Raw genomic sequence first — 21,323 nt, forward strand, 5'->3', positions numbered from 1 at the left:
CTAACTCAACATAGCATCACTGTTTTGCTTCCTTAATCCTAGCTGTATGTTTCCTACTCAGGCATGCATTTGGGCTTCAACATGTAGGTAGGACTGAACATCCATTTCAGGTGTTGGTTTTATGCTGTAAATGTTTTGTAGAAATGGGTAATACAGAATGATGAGAATATTAAAAACTAGAACATGCTTCTAAATGATTTCAAAGTGCATCTGAAAGTGGATGTTCTGCCTACCTCTGTCATCCTGTCAGTATTTTTAAATTCTGCTATTTCTCCTCTAGGTTGTGTGCTTCTTTTTGCTGTTACAGGTTAAAGAGGAGGAAGGAACATTCAAGGTGTATTTGACACATCCTCCATTCTTTCACCTGCTCTCACTTATTGCTTACTATTCTATAATCTTTAAACTGGATCTAATGCATGCCAGTTGTCAACTTTCATAAGACAAATAGACAACTAAGTCTAAGAAAAAACAACTCTGAAAACTTAAATTGACAGGGAAAGGTAATGTTAGACAGAGGACCTGGAAGCACATCTAACTGTAATTTAATAGCTGCCTGACTTTCAAATTCTAGTATTTTACACTGATCTGTGTTTGTATAATTTCAAGGCTCTGAAGTGTCCCTTAAGCATTGCTTCCTGTAGTGAACTTTTATCGCTTGTACATTTTAAGGGATTTTTTGGTCACAATACAAAGCATTCATATGAGTAGAGTATGAGCAACAGCTGCTACTAAATTGCAGTTCAGCTTGTAAATCATGTCCATTTGAGTAGAATGGAGCACATTGAATAATCTGCTAGTAGTTACAGCAAAGTCTAATTTGTATCCATTTAACAGTGTAGTATGCAAGAGTGAGTTCTGTTTGCTTCATATTAAAGAGCAGGCATTTCTGTCTTCCTGAGACACCTCTTTGTGGGTGTTTTTATCCTTTTCCCTGACTCTCCTATAGCCAGAAGATCCTCTGTGGCTTGTGCTTAATGAAGCTGGATTGTACTGGCGTGCAGTTGGAAATGGCACCTTTGCTATCACCTGTTTGCAAAAAGCATATAATTTGGCTCCACATGAGTATCAGGACATCCCTCTGGTCAACCTTGCTAACCTCTTGTTCCATTATGGTCTTCATTTGGATGCCAGCAGGCTCCTGCTGAAGGCTTTGGCCATCAATGCCTCTGAGGTAAGATGATGGGGTTTTGTGTTTGCCCAGCAGTGAGTGTGTTTTCCCTCCTTATTTTCTAAGTACATGTTACTTGTGTTTACCTGCACCTTCCAGCTTGTGATTTGCAGTGGATGTCAATTTCCATATAAATTCTTGCCTGCACCAGGGTTGATGCTGATTGTTGAGAGTATAAACGTCTGGAGAAGTTCTTGTAAATCAGTAACCGACTTCCAGCCTCCCAAAACCTGCATTATCAGCAGTGCCTCCAAAGAATTTAATCCTGGTGTTTGGCAAGATTTTAACCTAAAACAGAGATCTGTAGCATTGTATCTTGATTCTTAAAACCTTTAAAGTAGTGTGTATGCCACCAAGATCTTTATAGACATCTTTCTATGACACTTGATTTTTATCTGTACAGTTTTATTTGTCCCTAGCTTTTGTCTGTCTACATAAAGGACAATCTGTTCCAGTTGTTTGGCTTCAAACCATAGATTCAAACCAGGTTTTTGTATTTCTTAACAGTAACATGATAAACATTCTGTAGGTTGTCACCTATGTCATATAGGCAGTTTCTGTATAAGCTCTTTGAAGTACTGGACTGACCAGAACATTTGTGAAAAGAAAGGAGGAGGGAATGGCATAGCAGGGACCACCTTTTCTCTGGCAGATAATTTTGGTCTCGCATTACAGAGACTTTAGTAAGAAGTGTGCTTCTAGCTCTCTAGTTAGATTAACAGTGTTTAAACCTGCCAGGTCATCAGTCACCTAGCACATAAAAAAGCTAAAAACAGAGTAAGTTTATTCAGTGTAGAATTCAGAGACAAATTTTCAAGTGTTGGAAAGGAATGTAGTCCATTTGGGTGGCAGGTAAGAGTGCGACAAGGAACTACAGAAAGAGCTGTGCTTGAATGATGTGCCTTAAGAAGAACATATGAAAACACAGCCTTGGAGGGAAGGAACCTAGGAATCCTTAGGGCCATGCTGTGTGAGGAGGGCTTTTCTCAAAAAATACTTTTAAGTGCTGCCTCGTTACAGTAAAGCTTGCTCGTGTTTTTTTCAGATGTACTAAGTCCTGTAATACCTATTGCACCAGAAAAACTAGCAGGAGGCATTGCACTTGAATGGTATTTTCTGGAATATAATGGAAAGTAAATACAAGTTAAAATTAATTACAGCTACTGGGAATAAAATACGTGCTCCATCGAAAAAAGCTGTTAAAAAGAAAAAAAGTCCTATTGCTCAGTCTTCACATTTTTAGATAATTAATGTAAAAAACTGCTTCAGTGGGAAAAACGCCTGCTTAAATTAAAATACTATAGTCTTTATTCTAGCAGCATATTGTTAATTGCAGCAAATTACTTTGTCCAAGTGAAAGACTTTTCAGTCAACCAATAAATGTTACACTTTACTGTATTAAAGTGCTGAGTTCTACCAGTGAAAAAGGTGTTTATAATATTTACTTTTCAAAAAAAAATCTTATTTTAGGGATAGTAGCCAAAAGCAGTAGACAAAAATACTGTTTTACAAAGAATTGAAAGGCATAAATGTGTACCCGCAGGCTAGTGTGACATTGGTGTTTTCAGTAGCCTACCTACCTCTAAGGTAAATCTGAACACTCTTGGCAAATGCAGTACATCTGTCCTGCTAGAACACTAGTGATATTTTAATTTTTTGTGGACTTTTAATGTTTCTAAATTGCCTTTGCACATTTCAGTTTAGGCCTGCGGCATTCTCTGCTGTAAGCATTATGTTTCTGATGGTTATAAGGAAGTACTTCATGTTTCATTTCATCTGAGTGTATTTAACAGCTGTTTTTTTCTTGTAGAAAGATGGAACTCCTAACACAACCCTACGGCAAAACAGCTTTTGGTTCCCACAATGCATCAAGCTGTTAGTTTTCCATTGTAAGAATAGGCAGTGCCTGTTTAGGAAGTTTTCTAAATTCTTTCCCACCAAATTTATGAGGGTGTGGCTTGACAAGGGTATCTCCTAGTTGGCTTCAATCTTAAAACAGTGAACGTACTTATGCTACAGTGTGTTGCTTTTGTGTTCACAGCCCCTGACTTTTCTGAGCCTAGGAAATGCATACCTGGCTCAGAACAACATTAGTGGAGCACTGCAGGCCTTCAGACATGCGCTGGATTTGACAGCCAAGTGCTTGGAGTGTGAAAGCAGCCTGAAGATGATCCGCTGTTTGCAGTTTTATCCTTTCCTCTACAACATCACCTCTTCTGTGTGCAGTGGTAAGCAACTGCTGAAAGGTGGACCACAAGTGAAATAATGTCTGTTTGCCTTGGGTGTTGGAGATTTTTTTTTCCCCAAGTTTCCACCCTTCTGCTTTGCAGCGCTTTCTACCTTTAAGGATCAAGGTGGAGATGTTGCTTTTAATGGAAAAGTTACAGTCCATTAATTAATTGCTTGAGGATCAGTTCTTGAATATCTGGAGGGCTTCCACTGAGTATAAATTACTTCCTGACTGTCAGTAATACCTTAACAGCACCACCAATATCTTCTACTGGTTAACAAGGAATGCTGGATTCAGTATTTATGAGAGAGCACATCTACTGCTGAGCTGCTCAACAGCCCCTTTGTACATCCCTTCAGGCTTTACAGTCAGCTGGATTTGTTTCCTTAAAGCTGAAGAATTTGATGGAGGGGAGTTTAGTTTTAATTCATATCCTTTCAGCGTGTTCAGAACTTTGGTTGTAATTTCCTAGAGTTCACTCATCAAGGAATAGACTGTCTTGTGTCAGCATTATATTATTTGTATGAGGCCAAGATCATTGCTCTTAACACTCCAAAAATCTGTAAGAATGAATTAGAATCCAACCTCTCCCCCAAAAAAATTTGAATTATTTATTGTCATTAATGGCTACTTATATTTTAAAAAAATAATAGTTTTTGGAGATGGATTCTTTCATTTTATTCAATCCTACTGAATATTTCCAGTACTTTGTCTGTACTTGAATATGGCCAATATGATACTCATGAGCAACCTTGAAAATGATTTATTAATATATTTTCTAATCCCTTTTGTCTCAAATTGTTACTAAGATAACTCTCCATCTAATATTTTCTTTATTTTCAGTGTAAACCTCACCAGAGAAATGCTTGTGATTTTTAGCATTGCTAGGACTTCCTCTGAGGGTTTTTTAAAATTCCCTCTCCAATGTAGAGACATGGAGAAACCTCCTCTAATTTAGCATCTAGAATTGTGCTGTCTAAACACAGACTAGAGGCCATCCTATCTCCTGGAACAGTATGGATGATGCCATTGTAGGTGAAATTCCAGGACTGTGCTATTAAAATAATAGTACTTTTTATGGCCCTGTGCATTTTGCTGTGATTGAGAGCCCATCAGCTGTGCAGTGAAATGAATGCTGTTTGGCTGAGTGGGCTCTGGTGAATGTTGTAGCAGCCCAGCTGATGGATCTCCTGCTGATGTCCATAATGTCAACTCCTATGAGGGTACCTGACAATGAATCTCTTAACTTCAGATTGCCCTTAAAAAAATCCTAGGAGATACTGCAAGCAGTAATGGAACTTACACATTTCATCACACAAGGCACATTCTTCTAAAAAGAAAAACAAAACAGTGTTTGTTTACTGTTAATTAAGGTCTTTTATAAGTCTGTAATTCATAAGGTTAAAGTTAATCCAATCAAACTTTAGTCATAGCTACTCTGTTTTGAAGTTGAGCAGAAAGCAATTTAAAAGTACATTCACAGAACTTGAACAGTAACAAGCACTGGCTGTATCTGAACTCCAAAGTTATCTTTGACATCTTTTGTTTTATATACTTTTCTTCCTTCATCTTGTCATAATGCAGTTTGGTTGATTCTTGGCTTCTGCTTGCATAGGTTCCTGATCCAGGGTGTTCATTCTGAGGTCAGCTGTTACAGCATATACTGTTTAGGAAGTTTGTGCTTCTTGAATGTGAGGGAAAACCCATCTCAAAAGTGCTTAACAGAAGAGTGTTATCTTGCCTTTTTTTTGCCAGCTTGGCCACTGGTTAGCAAAGTGAGCATGAATGTATTTATCTGGTACATTGGAGTTGGGATTTGGTCAGTAAGGAATTTGTGAAGCTGCTAAATCAAGAAGGAGCAGAATATGCCTCAGCGTGTTAATGTGCTCCTTAAATTTCAGTATTCCATTATTTAAGTATTTTACTCTGTATTTATATTATTTGCCTTTTTCTAGGACTTTTCTTAATATTTATTTTTTATTTTTATTTATTATATCCTTTAGGTCATCTTTTGGTTTAGTGCCAGAAACCTGAAAATATAAAGCTGACAAATAGCGTAAATATTCTTTGTGCACTCTTGAGCAGAGTGTAAGATAAACATATTGGTTAATTCAGCCTCGATGATGATTTGTCTTTTAAGTCCAAACTCAAAATTTAAAAATTGCAAAGTAGATTTACCTATCTTACTTGCATACAGTTTGGGTAAATATTTTTCCCCCACTGTAAACTTCAACTGACTCAAGAGGAACCTTGACAGGCTATATGAAAGTGAGGTAAAGTCTCCAAAACCAGAATGATTTCAAGAATGTGTACTCAGAAATCATATTTTTCCCTTAAAAGTATCCTGAAACTTTGGGAGTCTTCTGTTGCTTTTTCAGTCCAAGGAAAACAGTTGAAAAGAGATTGTTATTATTCACTTGATGGCCTGTCATAAAGTATTTGTGTATTATTAAGTATTAAATAATAAATAAAGTATTAAAAAGCGATATGCTGAAAAATTTACCGAGAATTTGGAATGTCAGATGTTTCTCTGGTTTAATATCTTGTTTTGATGAGCATTCCTTCAGTATTTCTGAAAGTAACACCAGTAGGCTTCCTGTGCTTTGGGTTGTAGGCCCATGTGATAGCTGTGTTTTTGCTTCGCCTGTCAAAAGCCTCTGTTCATGAAAACTGAACTGAGTAGCGAGACATGGAATTCCTTGCTCTGCTGCCGTGAGCCATCGGCAGAATCCAGCAAATGGTCAGTGGGAATTATATGCTGGCATGAGATGGAATATGGGATCAAAAATCTGAATTCATGGCCTGATTTTTGATTACAGTATGTGCTTGGTGTTTATTTCAAATAAGTTAAATAGGCATTTTCTCAAGCATGTTGGGATGTTTGCTATTAGCACAGGACTTTGGAAGTGTGACGGACTAACGCTGACTCTCTGGATGCTTGCCTATGTTTTCCTGTCTGTACTGCTGCCTGGTAGCGTTTTTTTAGTAACTTACTTCTGGTATAGATAATTTATGTTTCAAACCCAAGTCTCTTCATGCACATGAGAATGAGAATTAAAAATCTCAGACCAACGCTTTTCTATTTAACTTTTGCCTCCTCAATTCAAGTTTTATATAAATGTTTGTTTTCATTGTAAAAGAATTTCTAAATCTGCAGAGATTTTTGGTGGGTTTTTTTTCTTGTGGAGGATGTGTGTGAAGTGTCCAAAGTTATTCCAACCCCATCACCTGTGACATGTATTTTAGACAGCTGCAGGAGTTCAGGCAGTTGCATCTAATATAGATTATATATACAGCAAGAACCCACACAGTGCCTTATTCCCAAATACCTGAGAAAACAGTTGGAAGATTTCATTTTTCCAGCATTATCCTGTGGTGATCCTTCTAGAGATGATTTGGCAGTGATTAGGGTGCTGCTACATCAGCTGTTAGGTTACTGGTAAGTCAGTTCCTGAAACAGGTTAAGAAACTTTGTGTTGCTTGACAGGTAACTTCAGCACTCATGTCTCACACACATGTAACAGGACCAAGAGATGCGCGTTAACAAGTGTAAAAAGCTTAATGTGAAAAACAGACACTCTCAAAGGTACAGAAATGAAATATTTAGGCTGCTTATTAAGCTAACAGAGCAAGCCAGCATCATTTTTGTCTGATACTAAATGGTGCATTGCTGAGATTTGTCTTGCACACTTTATGGCTTAAAATATTTCAAGTAGCTTTTACCAGATATTAAGGTCTGTAGAGGACTATCCAACTGTGGGATTGTTTCTGTGGCAGTTCACTGGCTGATGTAAACATTCAGATGTTGCCAAGCCTTATTACAAAGGTTACAGAATATGAGAACCTTATTTTTAGTGTGATGATCAGCTGGCCATTGAAACATACTGATTTGTTAGTTGCTGTTGGATAAGGCTTTACTTTCTATGTGTAAACAGAACTGTTGCCTGGGCAAACAGAAGTCATTTGTACTCGAAATATTTTTATCAGACTAAGCATCTATCTCTGACTCACACTTCCATTTGGTTGTGAGCTCATGCACTTCACATTCTTTCAGACAAGACCAAAATTCAAAATCTTATTGATAGACTGATGCTATTCAAAACATGAAGCATGCCTTGTTTCAGGCTTCAAGTTCAAGCCTCACTTCTTTCATCCTTGGCAGGATAGTGTTTTTACAAAAGGCTTTGTGCTGCTCTGTGCAAAGTCGAAGGAGTGTGAGTTCATTATGAATGTTCGTGCACGCCGCCGAGAAACCTGAATCCTTGTGTGTAGAGGGAGTGTTTGTGAGAGCATCCTTCTTCCTCGCAGTGAGTTCTGTAATGGGGATCCCCTTCAGGCGTGGTTTTAGTGCCCTCTTGTGGTACCAATCCTCCGTGCCACATGAAGTCAAACTCCTGGTTTATTCTATTTCCCCTTAAAACGTGGAAAAGGTGCTTCAGCATATATGAATGTGGATTTCCCTTTAACTTACTTTAACTTGTAAGAATCTAAGTGCTGTGGGATAAAGTTAATAAGCTTATACCTTTAAGCAAATTGACCCAAAGGGGAGTGGTTGACCTGAAAGAAGAATGTCTGCTTGAAACCCTAATAGTAAGCTTTTGACAGATTAAAGAAGTTCCTTAAATCAACATCCCCGTTTAAGCAAGCCTCTGACACTAGTTTGACAGCTGCAATCACCTAAAGTCCCTTTAGTGATTTGAGATACACAAGCATTAAGCAAAAGCATAACATAATTTTCTTTTCAATAATATGTTAAGACACAGGGATGTGAAATACTTTGCATTTTTAAATGCACCTTACACTTAACTCAGTTATTCCTACTAGTTATGGCTGACTTGATAGTGCCAGCAACAGACAGCTACATTTTTGTTCCATTTCCTATAGAATGAGGTCCCCTTAGACATTTTCATTGTAAAAGTAGTTTCCTCCTTCTCCAGCTGCTGTATCTTGCTTGTCCAATGAATGCTTATCACTTACAGTGTTAATGGTGTTACATTAATGTTAACAGAATAAACATCCCCTAAGATGTTTAGTCCTGGAACAAAGAGTATTGAGCTTAGCTCAGAATTTAATTGTATTTTAGTTGAAGCAAAAGGCCAGAATTTATACCAATTATATGGGATTCTGAACTGAGCATTTCTGTATGTTGAAAATTCAGCTTTTTCTCACCTTGATTTGCTTATTAGAAGGTAAAATTCATGAGTGCTCCTGAACCTTATTGAGAATACTGCATGTATGAGTACTCTTACTTATCTTAGAGTTTGCAAAAGGGGTGGGATCTGTGACCATTTGTTTCTCTGTTGTTTTACTCTCTCTTGCCTTATGGTAAAGTTCATCTGTGAACAGAAGAGTCAACACCAAGCAGAGTTGGTGTTGAACACCAGCTTGTTGTTTTTAAACAGCAAGCAGAATTATATGAAGCACATGTACGGCTTATCAGAGCTCTCAGAAATACATCAGGGCAATAATTTGCCTTGGTCATTTAGTAGTAGCATGGAGAAAGTGGGTTCTGTGTGAAACAGTGGCAGTTCTAAGATCATTGTTATCCTTTGAAGTTAAATACTCAGTTATTGATGCCCCATACCTGCACAGGAGTACACCCATGTGCCTTTTGTTCACCCTGCAAGTTCCACCTGGCATCTGAAAATCAAGCTGGATTCTTGTTCCCTCTGGCAGCCAAGCATCTCTGTCATTGAAGATCGTACAGTGGCCTGATCTGAAAGCTCTGGTGGGTGCCACACAAGTGGACTCTAGGTCACCATATTTGGGCTCTCTAGTGCTAAAGGAGTAAGAGGACTATAAGTTGTACTTGTGTAGAGTGAAAACATCTTACCGAACCCAGGCAGGTGGGTGACATGGAGAATGACGTCTGCTTTTTGTCCTGGTGGAATCCAACATCCTTGGGGAGTGAGGGTGTTGGGAAATGTCAGCTGTGCTTCTGAGTGGAAGATCTTGGAGAAATCCACGTGAGAATGTGCTCTGTAATGTGACCCAGTTATTTTGGGTTTGTGCTCCTGTTTCTGCACCACTAGCCCAGTAAGGGAAGAAGAAGTTCCCACAGTCCACTTCTGCTGCAGTAATCTTAGAATATTAAGAATATTGATGTGATCTTGAAGATAGTTGACCAGATGCAGGCTTCTTGGTACTTTTCACTCCTTGGAGCCTGATTTATAAATCATACTTTTCCCTGAAAAGTCTTCATTTAGTGTCTCTTGAGTGACTGAAGGAAGTTGAAGGTGAATGACCTTGCCCTAATACTGCTGTGCCAAGCTCATTGAAATCTGTCTTTCGTTTCCATGTATTTTTCTTGTCAAAACTAAATAAAGGATGTATAGATAGAGATTCTTAAATTGAAAAATGAAAGAATGTGCTTCTACGTTAAACGTGGCATTTTTAGCTACACCAGTATCCAAAGGCTGTGCACCCACTGCTTATGCACATTGCTTCCAAGCGGCTGCTTGCTGGAAAGCCACTGAGAATCTTAAAGGTTTTTGTAAACAATGCATGATTCCTTAAGTATATCTGTGTTGCTCAAATGTCATTCTCTTTTGCATGTGTTAAATATGCTAATGATTGAGTTTGTTCTGCAGCTTCTTTCATCATGCAGGTTGTGTCTTGCCATCCTACACACATGGCCTTTTATTTCCTGCATGGCAGTGTACCTGACAGCTTCTCCCAACAGTCATCAGTCTCACTTTGCATCATGCTCTGTTAAGAATGGTATACCTGCAATATTTAGTGTTCTGTATCCATTCTGTCTTTTCCCAAGATCAGAAGGCCATTGGCTAGCAGAGGAGAGAGGAGAAAATCATGGCCTCAGCTGCTGTAATAACTGAGGAAATGAGAATTGCACTGTGGAAGGGAATTTAGAACTGTAGGAGAATTCAGTGAGAGTTTACTGATGCAAAACCATTCAGTATGAAGAAAAAGCAGTACAGTATTAAACCAAATATCATATGACATTTCCCATTTTTATCTGCCTTTACAGTGCAAAAGACTATCGTATGTTACCTGGATCTTTCCTTTACTTGAGCAATAGCTACATGTTCATGTAGGAGGAGGAGAAACATCAGACATTGCTCAAAGGGAAAAGATTCCCTCTCCAACTAAGTTTTCAAAAGTTGATACTTTCAGTTATCAGATGCATTACCATCTCTCTGCATTGTGTGGGGTGCTTTTCTGTGACAAGAATGTAGAGAAAATGAGAAATTTGTGACTGTCTTCCTCTCTATTTGAGATGCTTTCTTTGACAGTGGCAGTTACTTATGTGTAGCTGCTAGAATTCCTTACTGAAGCTTGACTGGATGCGCCACCTAGAGCTGGACCTATTTAAAGAGTTCCAACAACTGCATATGTTCAACATCCTTTTTAGGAGGAATAGTAATTCCCCAGCTACATCTGCAGGGAGATGTGGTTTCACAAACATGTTTATAGTTGAGCTATATGCACTGAATTAGTGAGTTGGTTAAAGCATGTTTGGCAGAGACAAGAACCACATATGGGAAAGTGACAACGTGTAGTTTAGTGTCATTAGCAGCTGGCCGAGACCTTGGAAGTCTGTATTCACTTGGCCTAAATCTGAGAACTTCTAAAGTGGTGATGTGTGGCCTCAGCCTGTAATGAGTCATGTGGAGGTTGTCTGGAAGCAGCATGCAATGCCATGTGCTCAGATTAAAATGAGCACTGCATGCTGAGCCACGGAGTGCCAGGCAGTTAACTACCCCTGATCTGTCTGCTTTATTGATTTGTTTTTTCCTTTTAAGGTTGGTTGCCTGGTTCATGTGAGTTTGTGTTGTGCTCTGACTGTCCTCAAAGCTTTAAATCTATCATCTGTTCTGGCTACTAGAGACTGAAACTAGGACAGTTCAGCATTTCCCTAGAGGGATTGAAACTTCTTGAATGTAACCATTCTGGGGAGAAGGGACTTTCTTGCAAAAATTTTTAGTCTTTCTGCAGTAACTATTCTATGGCTTTATACTGTTCTGACAGTGTAAGGAGTGTTTTCTTGTTGAATTCTAATCTAGAGTATTCTTGTCAAACATAACCTTTTTTTTTTTTATCCTATTTACAGCAACAGTTCTGCTTTTTGATGGATTTGTGTAGAATGTGCCCTGTCAGGCAAACTGCCAAGCACTTAAAAGCTCTCTTAGATTAGTAAGGAACAGGCCTGTTAACCACTGGTATCTGTTTGGGTGTGTACAGTATCTCTGCTTGGGTGTCCAGTTAGGAGGAGAAGTTGCATGGATGTCTATTCCAAACAAATCTGTAAATTGTCATTGATCACGTCTGACTGTGAATCTACTCTTGCTGAGCAGTAAAACCTAGTGAAGAGATACACAGATGAACATAAATACAGCCTATCAAAATAGTTTCTCAAAACAAAAAACAGTCGTTTCTCAGGTCCCTGTAGTATATTGTTTAAATTCCAGTATATGGTGCAAATCTTACAGACAAAGTGGCTATCAAGACATATGCATTCAGAGAAGTGGGAAGCTAACAGTAACCCATGGTGGAGTTACTAATTCTCATAGAGTTCAAGTATCTGATGCCATTTTTCTGTAGAAGGTTACTGTTGTACCTAAAGTCATTTTTAGACTTGAGTTCATAGATACTTAGGATCTACAAAATACATGATGCCTAGCTTAACAGATATGTGGAAAAGAGGAAAGATTAGAAAGCTTAAAAAAAAGCAGGCCACTGTAGGTTTTGCTTATGCTAGTGATACTGAAACTAAGAATTGTCTTTTGCTTAATCATAAACTGATTTCAGAATTGTGTTGTGTTCAGGGATGTAAATATTAGTCATTTAATATTCACAGCAAGCCTTATATTGGGATCTACTGCGATTGAGTATTTATTGTTAAGAAATTGTTAAGTAACTATTTTCTTATCTACAGTTAAAAAATCTGGCCCAGGGAGAAGTCACTGAGGACAAGCCTTTGTCTTAAGAACTTTTATGTGCTTATTTCTCTTGGGTTTTTTTCTCTCTTTCCCCTAAACAAACAAGCAGAAAAAATCATTACCCTTGAGGCACAGACTGAAATTCAGACTGGAGTGCTACTTGCCTTTCTGCTGTATACACAGAAACAGGGTCTTCTGGAAGAGACATTTTCCAGTCTTCTTTTACTCACTGACAGGATTCGGGAGGGGGAGGGTCTACATATAGATGTTTCTATGTTTTATGCCCTATTCCTGGCATCATAGAGGAAGTTTCTGCTTCTAGATGTGCATCATGAAAAAAAAAAAAGTTCCTATTTTAGTGTGTGGAAAGTGAAGGCTTTAGGTAATCAGTCTCTTTGATTTTCCCCTCTGTGATGCTGGGAGGAAGCTTGATATTCTCTACTATGTTATAGAGTAGCCTACTGAATTCTTCAGGATGTTTTGAATCCATGCCCCTTATTAAACTGCATTATATTCTATTTTAAATAAGTTTGTCTTTCTCTTTAATTTTCCCATGTTTTATTTATCACTTCTTTATATTTCATGAGGAAAATTTTTGTATCTGTTCATCAGGGATTGGTCTGTTACGCAGTGGTGAGATATTTCTCTCAATATGATCAAGAAATCTGGTTATGTATTGTTGGCATTTGTATGTTTTGAAAGGTTTAATCAGAACTGCCGTGATGAGACAAATAGATAACCAATTTAGAAGCAGCTGTTTTGCTACAAATCAGATTTTAAAACTTATGCAAGTGAGAACAGTTTTCCCATATAAACCTCTTAACTGGAAAACTGTTGTTGGAATAAATAATAAAAAAGAAAGAACTTTTCTATGCTTCATTGTGTGTGCTTTGGTCTAAGTTTTGATGGCATAAATAATCCTCCTGGTTTTTGCTGTACATCAAATGAAAGCTTTTTCTGTAGTGTTTTCTTTGACTATTCCTTTATGGGCACACCTCTCATCATCTTTGAAGAAGGGCCACTGGCTGTCAAAGGGTGGAATTTATGAAAGTCAACTTTTAAAATACTTAATTTTGCTTTTCATTATTTGTTTTTGATACTTCACTTTTTCCATCAGCAGTTTGTCCTGTCCTTTGAAAATGTTCATTTTTGTCCTGTAAATTCTGGCTTTTCAAAGGAGGATTTATATTAAAGGAAAAAGGTAAAAATTAACAAATAATGTTTGTGTGTAGGGAGAAAACACATTAAAAGCTTAGTTCAGAATTTGGGCATTACACTCCTCATTCTTTTCCAGTACCCATATGGATTCTTAACTTCATCAGAGTGGGAACTTACTGCCATCTGTCTTTTGTTACCCAGAATAGAATCTATGATGATATGTGAGTAGTAGATACGTCTTTTTAGTGGTTTATCCAGTGTGTTACAACTGTAAAAGGCACTGGAGGTCCTCTGGTGTTACTGTTCCGGAGCTGAGTCGTGCGTGGCTGAAATCACAGTGATTGTGGGGTAGACCTGGTGTATTTCTCTTGAACTAAATACAGACCTAGCAAACATTCACGGATCAGTATTGCACAGCCAGCTAATTCTAATTGAAACTTACCTGCTCTTATCATTTGGTGATCATTTCTCACTAAAAATTGAGTGGATATTCTTTTGGTTGTATTTTTTATGCTTTTGTGTGTGGAAATCAACAAATTCCTTTGTTGCTTCTGGAGTTTTATTGCAGCATTGTTGTGCATTCAGCAGTTATGGCCTGTGACCTTTGTGTAACATTTTTAATGGCAATCCTGTCTAGTCCTAAATCTTCTGCGGTTTCTGCTTTCAGAGCTCAATCATGACATTCATTTTGAAGTACGAACGTGTATTTTTTTCATTAAAACAGTAAGAAAACGACTGCATTAATTTTAGAACAAAATCTAAATAAAACCATGTTAATTTATTATTGAGGTGAGCAGAGCAGCAAGAGCTCCTAAAGATAGATCTCTTCTGTAGTTACTGCTCATCCTAGTGCTTTTAAAACTCAAAATAAGTGGCTTGGATTTTTTCTCTTAGCAAACGCTTTGCAATCAAATACATGTTTATATGTGATTGGAATAACATGGTTGTTGTTAATGTCTCAGAAGATCTTTAGGAAATTACCACATTCACCTTGAAAGATCAGGGTAATTAGAGTATGCAGTGTGTTAATCACCAGTGTTAACGTTGCCATGAAAGTCAAAGTTCATGTTTTTATGTTGACTAGAGGATGGTCGCCCAAACAGCACTTCCCTGTGGCACTGCCGGGTTTGTTGATGTCAGATTGCAACAAAGTCACTGTGGTGCAGAAAGTAAGACAGTTCTTAAGGTGCTCATTTTAGCCCAAATGTTGATGAATGGATCCCCATAGTTCTAGATCCACAAAAGGTTCTGGTAGGTGAATTCTCTTATTCTAGATTATTTTTGTAAACTCTGGGAAATTATATTGCCTGTGACACAAAGCACTGAACAAGACTGGTTCTATAAAAGTGATAGGTGACGATGTGCTGGGTTTCAGTTTAATTTCTGTAATGAATATATTTTAGCCTAATTGTAAATATGTGTCACTCAGGTAGTGAGCACACCCAGATTTTTCACACGACCTCGAAGCAGCATCATTGCCCATTCTCTTATGTGAATGGTAATGCACCACCCCCTTTTACTTATGTGTCTCTGCATCTGCGTAAGCAATGCAAAAGCAAAGAGAAGACTCCTTATTGATGCACTGCTGCTGAGATGTCTGTGGATGAGTCTGTTCATCTGCATGTAGGGATTGAAATTCCATTGAGCTCAGTGATATGTCATTCCTGCTGTAGAAAGAAAAGATGTATCTTTACTGAATTTCACTGTGTGGAATACTAGTTTTAAGCATTCATAAAAAAGAAGTATGGAGTTACTAACGTTAGCAGCTTGGTTTCAGTTTGTTCTCTACTCTGACAACTCAGGTATTAGGCTGACTTACATCTGTATTAGGTGCAGTTCTCTCTTGGCTGTGTTTACCCATAAAGAGGCAAATTATTTAAGTGACACATATCTCCAGATAACATGTGTTTTGCTTAACCTAATGCAAGTCACTGACTACAGCAACAGTCCTTGACTCTTGTAATAATTCAGGAGATAATGCAGCTCTGTTTATTCTAAACAATAGGGGGGGGAAAAATCAGTACCTAAATTTAAAATTACTTTACTTTTAGTTCTGAGGCATTATTCTGCCACTGTAATTTCTAAGTATGTACCAAAAAAAATTTAAGGGAACTAGTCTGTATAAAATCACAAGTTAGGACCCAATAATTTTCATAAACTTAGGACATGGGAATATAGGTGGTGGAGTTAGGAATGCCATATTTTTTTTGCAGGTTCTGCCCTGACAAAGAGCTAAATGTCAGTAAAAATGTTGTGCTGAACCAAAGACACTTTGAGATAATTTTACTTTTTATTTCTAATGCTATTGATGACACCAAATCATATATCTTTAGTTGGTATATAGGAATCAAACAGTGAAAATATTTAATGAGGCCTCATTCTCTCTGCCAGATGTATCACAAGAAACAAACAGAGCTGCAGTGGCAGTTAATTTACATTTTTAGAAGAATCAGTGCCTAATTTAGTGGTGAGGTTTGATTACTTTGAAGACCTTACTCAAGGTGCACCACTTCCGTGTGATATTCTAGGGGTGTTGTTTGTTCATCTTTCCTCTTTTCTGTACTTCCCATGTTTCTTTCCTTGCTTTAGGTGAGTGGCTTTCAGTCTGAGCATCTGGGGTCACCTAAATGGACAGAAATTTGCTCTTAGACAAAAAAAAAGCCCCAACACATTGCACCTGAAAAGTTCATATGTAATGAGGAAAGTTCATAATGGTTTCCAGGTGTGACTTTCCTGAGAAATGTTAACATTAAATATGGATCAGAATACATATTTGTTATCCATTCATAGATGGAGCAACTCTTAAACTTCAGTTACTGCATCACTTCTCCCTCCTAATATTTCTCCTTCCCTGAGACAGATGTCAACACTCTGGGTGCTTCCCTCCTTATGCTAAGTGGATTTCAGCTTAAGAGTTCATTCCTAAAGAACTTGAGTCTGCCTTTTTGCCTAGGGTTTATTCCACCCTACCAACTGCAGTAGTTACCATGGCTTCAGTGGACATTTGAGAGGGGTCCTGAAAATCATGAAGGTGGTTGATATTAAATGGGATGGATAATCTAGCAAATCTTTCTTATATTTAAAGTTTGGTTTGTGCTAATGCTGCACAAGTGTGTTTACATTGGCCACAAAAATTACAAGTTATAACAATATGGGAATAGAGTCCTTTAATAAACAATACTGTGTTCTGTTTTTAATCCCCAAGGTCTCAAGGCTTCAGTGTCAAATACAGAGTTTGTTTTTGCTTTTTCTCCAGAGGATTTCCTTTGTAAATTAGGAACTACTGTGTGGGTTTTTTCTGCCAATTTCTACATTAACCTGGTACAGACTGTTTGTGTTTTTGCATCACTTAAACAGAGGCCCAGACACTTGTTTGTATCATCAGTATGATTTTTGTTTCACTGTCTGGAATTTAGTAACCAGGTCTCATAATACATAAGGTAAGGCAGACTCTGATCCTCTTTCCTCTGAGCTTTCTTAGCTCTACAGAATCAATGGGAAGAGTGACAGCAGCTGCTCTCAGAAAATAAATGAGCAAGAAAGTGATCCTTCTCTAGTAAATTTTCAAGGTGGAGTAAGCTGAACTTACCAAGTACAATGTAGAAATTTTAGACTTCCAAGTTTTGTAATATCACTGTGTCAGGAGTTTACACCTAAAACTCACATGTGCAGATTTAGACAGCCAGAATGTATGTGAAATATTAATAATAAATAGCTGGGCATTTTTAGGTCAGTGGTCACATTTGTCCTTCACATAAGGTGCTGTAAGTATTGCAGTGATACAGTCAAAGTTGTTCTACAGACAGAGAACGTGCCTGGAGTTTGGGGCTGTGTTGTTCCCTTGCTGGTCTCACACACTTCCCCACTGGACTTCCTGGTGGGTTTCAGGCATCTGGCTGACAGAAGCTGTGAAGTTCTGACTTGCAGTGTTTCAGTACCACCAACGTCATGGTTCACTCACTAGCGATCTTCAACTTCCATTGGTTTTTCAACTAGCATTTTTGTCTCCAGCAATATCAGACAACTGAAAGCAGCAATTTGAAAAAAAATAGGTCACTCGGGTTTCTATATATAGCAGCTCTCAGATCCCAAGAAAGCCAGCACAGTCATCTAGCCTGTTTTTAGCTGTCAGTGTTTGTAAATTAATATTAACAGAGTTGGTGTTAAGTAGAATTTTAAGTGCCATCATTTTTTTCCTTCTGCTGGTACTTTACAGCTTTTTTAATTCTTTCTGGCATTTTTATTTCAATTAAAAATAGTTATCTGGGTTTGAGTCCCTCTGCTTCTTTATTTATACTAATGATGAGTGGATCTTCAGCAAAGGGTATTGTGGCCATCACATTTCTGAGAAGCACCTAACTTGCACTGAAATCAGGCTGGGTTGATGTCAAGTGGGGGCAGCTTGAGTGTTCCATGTGCACCATTTCTCATAACTAAACATGAAGCTCTCCATATATTGAAGTGATTATCTTTTTCTCTTTTTTTCTCTTTTTTTCTCTTTTTTTTAATGAAACCAATTAGTTTTTTATTGGTAGAATGGGAGAGGTGGGCAGGGGATTGAAGAAAGAATTAATGACTGATAGAGTAGGAAAGGCTGAGTATAACTGAATGGATATTAGAAGAGTTTATGAAGTTAACTACTTCTGGTTTATGTATTTACTCACAGCATTGTTTGTCTTCTTATATACAGCAGAAAAGGTACAAGAAATAGTTTTCCCAAAAGATTTATAAATCTAGTTTCATTTATTTGATTTTGGTCACTCACGCACACAGAGAAAATACTGGTCTGTTCCTCCTCCGAAGATGACACCTGAGTGTTCCCAGGTGGAGAAGTAGAGAGCTAAAAGCTGTAGTTTCACTTTGCAGAGAAGCAGTGGAATAGGTTACCCTTACATGAGAGTTCAAACCATCCTCTCATCCCACTGGCCTGATAAAGGCATAAAACCTACAATTATCCTTTGTACCACAGGATCATTGTGTGAAGTAGAAAGGGGTCACTGATCTACTTTATTCACGTTCTTGTTATTTTATGCTTCTGGTTGAAAAAATTATGCTTTCCATATGCATGGAGAAAAACAATTTTCACTCAGAAAAGGTAGAATGGGGAATGTACTTGAGAATCTAATGCATTTAATCTTTCTTTTATTCAGCTGTGGGCTTCTTAATTCATTTGTTCGTGTATACTATTTTCACTCACAAGTGATTGAAATAAAGGAAGGAAGGGTTTTAGGGCAGTAGCTGTTTACGTGTCCATGTCTCAGCCCCATAGCTGCACCTTGGGGTTCAGGGCAGTTCCCAGCCTCTCACGCATGTGGAGAATGGTGTCATTAGCTGTATTCCCTAAGTGCCTCTGGCCATGGAAAGTAATTAGTATTAGAAAATCAGAGATCTGTAGGTAAAATGTTCTTATTATCAAAAGTATTGTTACAAAGATGCAGGTGGCCACCCTTTAAAGTGTCTAAATGCTTATGTGGCACTAAAGGATGCTCAAAGGCTACTGTTGCAAGTGTGCGCTTTTTTTATTTCTGCTTATTACTGACTCTGCATTTGGATTCTTTTTGATGTAATTCCTGGGTCTGTGCATTTGGTGGAATGTGAACTTGTAACCTGAGCACAAAATTATAGGTGTTAAATTTTCAGCTGTATAAACTTCTGATTTTTTGCACAGATGAATGCTTTTAGCTTTTATCTTTCTGTTTCATGAGCTAGTCGTACCAACATGCTGTCTGATGCTGGCATAGGTGATCAGTCTGGTATTCCCAGATCAGTCTGCCTTGGCCCTTTTCTCAAGCATGGTGACCACTGTGGTGTCTTAAGTGAAAATTCACGTGGCAGGCAAACACCTCATATGGTGTATTGTCACTAAAACATGTCTTGGGAGTGTTCATTGGAGTGGGTACCAGCACACAGTAATTTCTCATCTGCTGTGCAGCCTTCCCTTGAAAGGTAGCTGATTTTTCTTGCATTAGTAGTTCACAGTATATACTTAATAGCAAAGTTTCCTGTAACTGTTTTACATTATCTCCCTTGTCACTGGGCAGATCAGTTTTTAATCACTGAATGAAGTCTTTCATACTTCGTAGAATTATTCTTTTAATCCATAGGTTAAAAACATAGAAAATCCACAGAAAGCTAGAAGATGGTAGCTTCCACAATACAGCTTCTGCACTTGTATCCAGGAGGAGCTTTCTCTCATAATATATAATTAAATATCTCTCTTTCAGGTCACTGTCATGAGAAAAATCCAGATGGCAGTTACGGCAAGGAGAAGTACTTTGATGACCACTACAAGCCAGCTACAGCAGTGACAGAAGGACGCTCTGAGGGAGGTACAGAAGATCCAGAAGTCCTTACTCAGAGTTCAGCAAGGGATCCCTCCTTCTTGAGACTGGAAAGTAAGTCAGCCTTACAAAACCAGTTCTGGCAAATAAAATTGTTTCTAGATTTTTCAGAAGAGCTGTCTGTTTTCCACTGAGAAGCTGTGTTTTCCCCTCTCTGTCCATAAAGTAACAAGTAACCATAAACTAGTTTCATTCTCTTCACCATTCTTCTTCAAGCACAATAGGGATGCTTATTTGTGATGAGGAGGTGTGCATTGACTAGTTCTCTTTGTGCAGTGAGTAGTCAGTAATACTTGGGTTGTGCAAGTGGAAAAGTCAGGTAACAGAAAAATGATTCTTTTTGTACAGCTTGTGAAAGCACACAGAAGATAATTTTTGAAGTTTTTTATGGTATTCCCTCTTAGACACAGTCACTGCAGAAAGCAATGGTTCAGAAGGAGTGGAGGGTTTAGAAGATGATCAGATGTCTGAAGAGATGCTGGCTTTGGTGGATGAGTTTGAAAATTCTTGGCCTCAGGAAGCTTTTGAAGGGGCACTGGAAGTAAAAGGTCGTCGAATGGACTTGCAGGGAATCCGGGTCCTGAAGAAGGGATCTCAGGATGGACTAGCTAGCTCCTGTTTTGGGGACTGTGGTGATGATGACGAAGCTGAATGGGTAAGTTTGAGTTAGTTTACTTAAGTCTTATACTAAGTGTTGTGGATAAGGGAAAGATGAGAACAGTTCAAGGGGTTTAGCATTGGGAGATACAGGTCTATTAACTTCTCCTATGAGCCTAAAAGATGTAGTTGTTGATGGCTGATGTGAAATGAGCAAGTAGTTTCAATCCATCACCAACTTTTTGCTCACAGTTAAAAATAAAAAAAGATTTTAACCAAAAGTTCTAGTTAGCATGAAAACATGGGAATCCCTCTTGTCATCATGTTACCAGTAAAAGATATTACAAAAAATGCCTTTCAGTTCTTCAGCAGTTAAATTGATTTTCTCTTGTGTTAGAGGTCAGAAGTTGTATACTTGGTTTGCATGGTGTGATGCAGTGAAAGGGAGCAGGCTTTGAGAATGAGTTGAGATGGGGAGGAAAAGAGAGAGACAAAGAGCTCATCTGTATCATCTTTGGGCTAAAAAGTAGTGCATGGGGCTATAACAAGTAGTGCAAAACAGTCATAGTGTTTCTTACTGTTAACTTTGCTAATACTGTTCTTCTGGTAGATCACTTTTCAGGTCAAACGTTTAAAGAAACCAAAAGTTGAAAGTTTGGATCTTCAGGAGCCAGTTGGGAGAAATGTGGAAGAAGGGACTAATGCAGAAAATGAAAACTTTTACCAAACTGCTCTAGAGATCAGTGGACCAAAGATACCTTCTCCTGGACCAATAGGTAACCTACAACTTGTAGAGAAAACAAATCATTTGCAGCTTTTGTATTACTGTGGTTTATTTCCTTTGCAGCCTTTATGTTACACTGGTTTATTACTGAAAATAAGCATCACAAAAACTACATAGTGAAATGTCCTTTCTAGATGAGTACATG

The 21,323-nt window shown here is 38.1% G+C and overlaps 1 protein-coding gene across 2 annotated transcripts in view; it reads left to right on the top strand.

The window, feature by feature from the left end:
* TTC17 (tetratricopeptide repeat domain 17) overlaps positions 1–21,323 on the top strand; it is a 55,435-nt gene that overhangs the window by 23,773 nt on the left and 10,339 nt on the right. For both annotated transcript variants that reach the window (XM_038137164.1, XM_038137165.1), the window contains exons 15-19: positions 947–1,171; positions 3,210–3,396; positions 19,681–19,851; positions 20,202–20,452; positions 21,005–21,170. In XM_038137164.1, coding sequence (XP_037993092.1) covers positions 947–1,171; positions 3,210–3,396; positions 19,681–19,851; positions 20,202–20,452; positions 21,005–21,170 — 1,000 coding nt within the window. The remainder of the gene's footprint in view (positions 1–946; positions 1,172–3,209; positions 3,397–19,680; positions 19,852–20,201; positions 20,453–21,004; positions 21,171–21,323) is intronic.

Source organism: Motacilla alba, chromosome 5 (genome assembly GCF_015832195.1).
Source record: "Motacilla alba alba isolate MOTALB_02 chromosome 5, Motacilla_alba_V1.0_pri, whole genome shotgun sequence".
NCBI classification, from domain to species: Eukaryota; Metazoa; Chordata; class Aves; order Passeriformes; family Motacillidae; genus Motacilla; species Motacilla alba.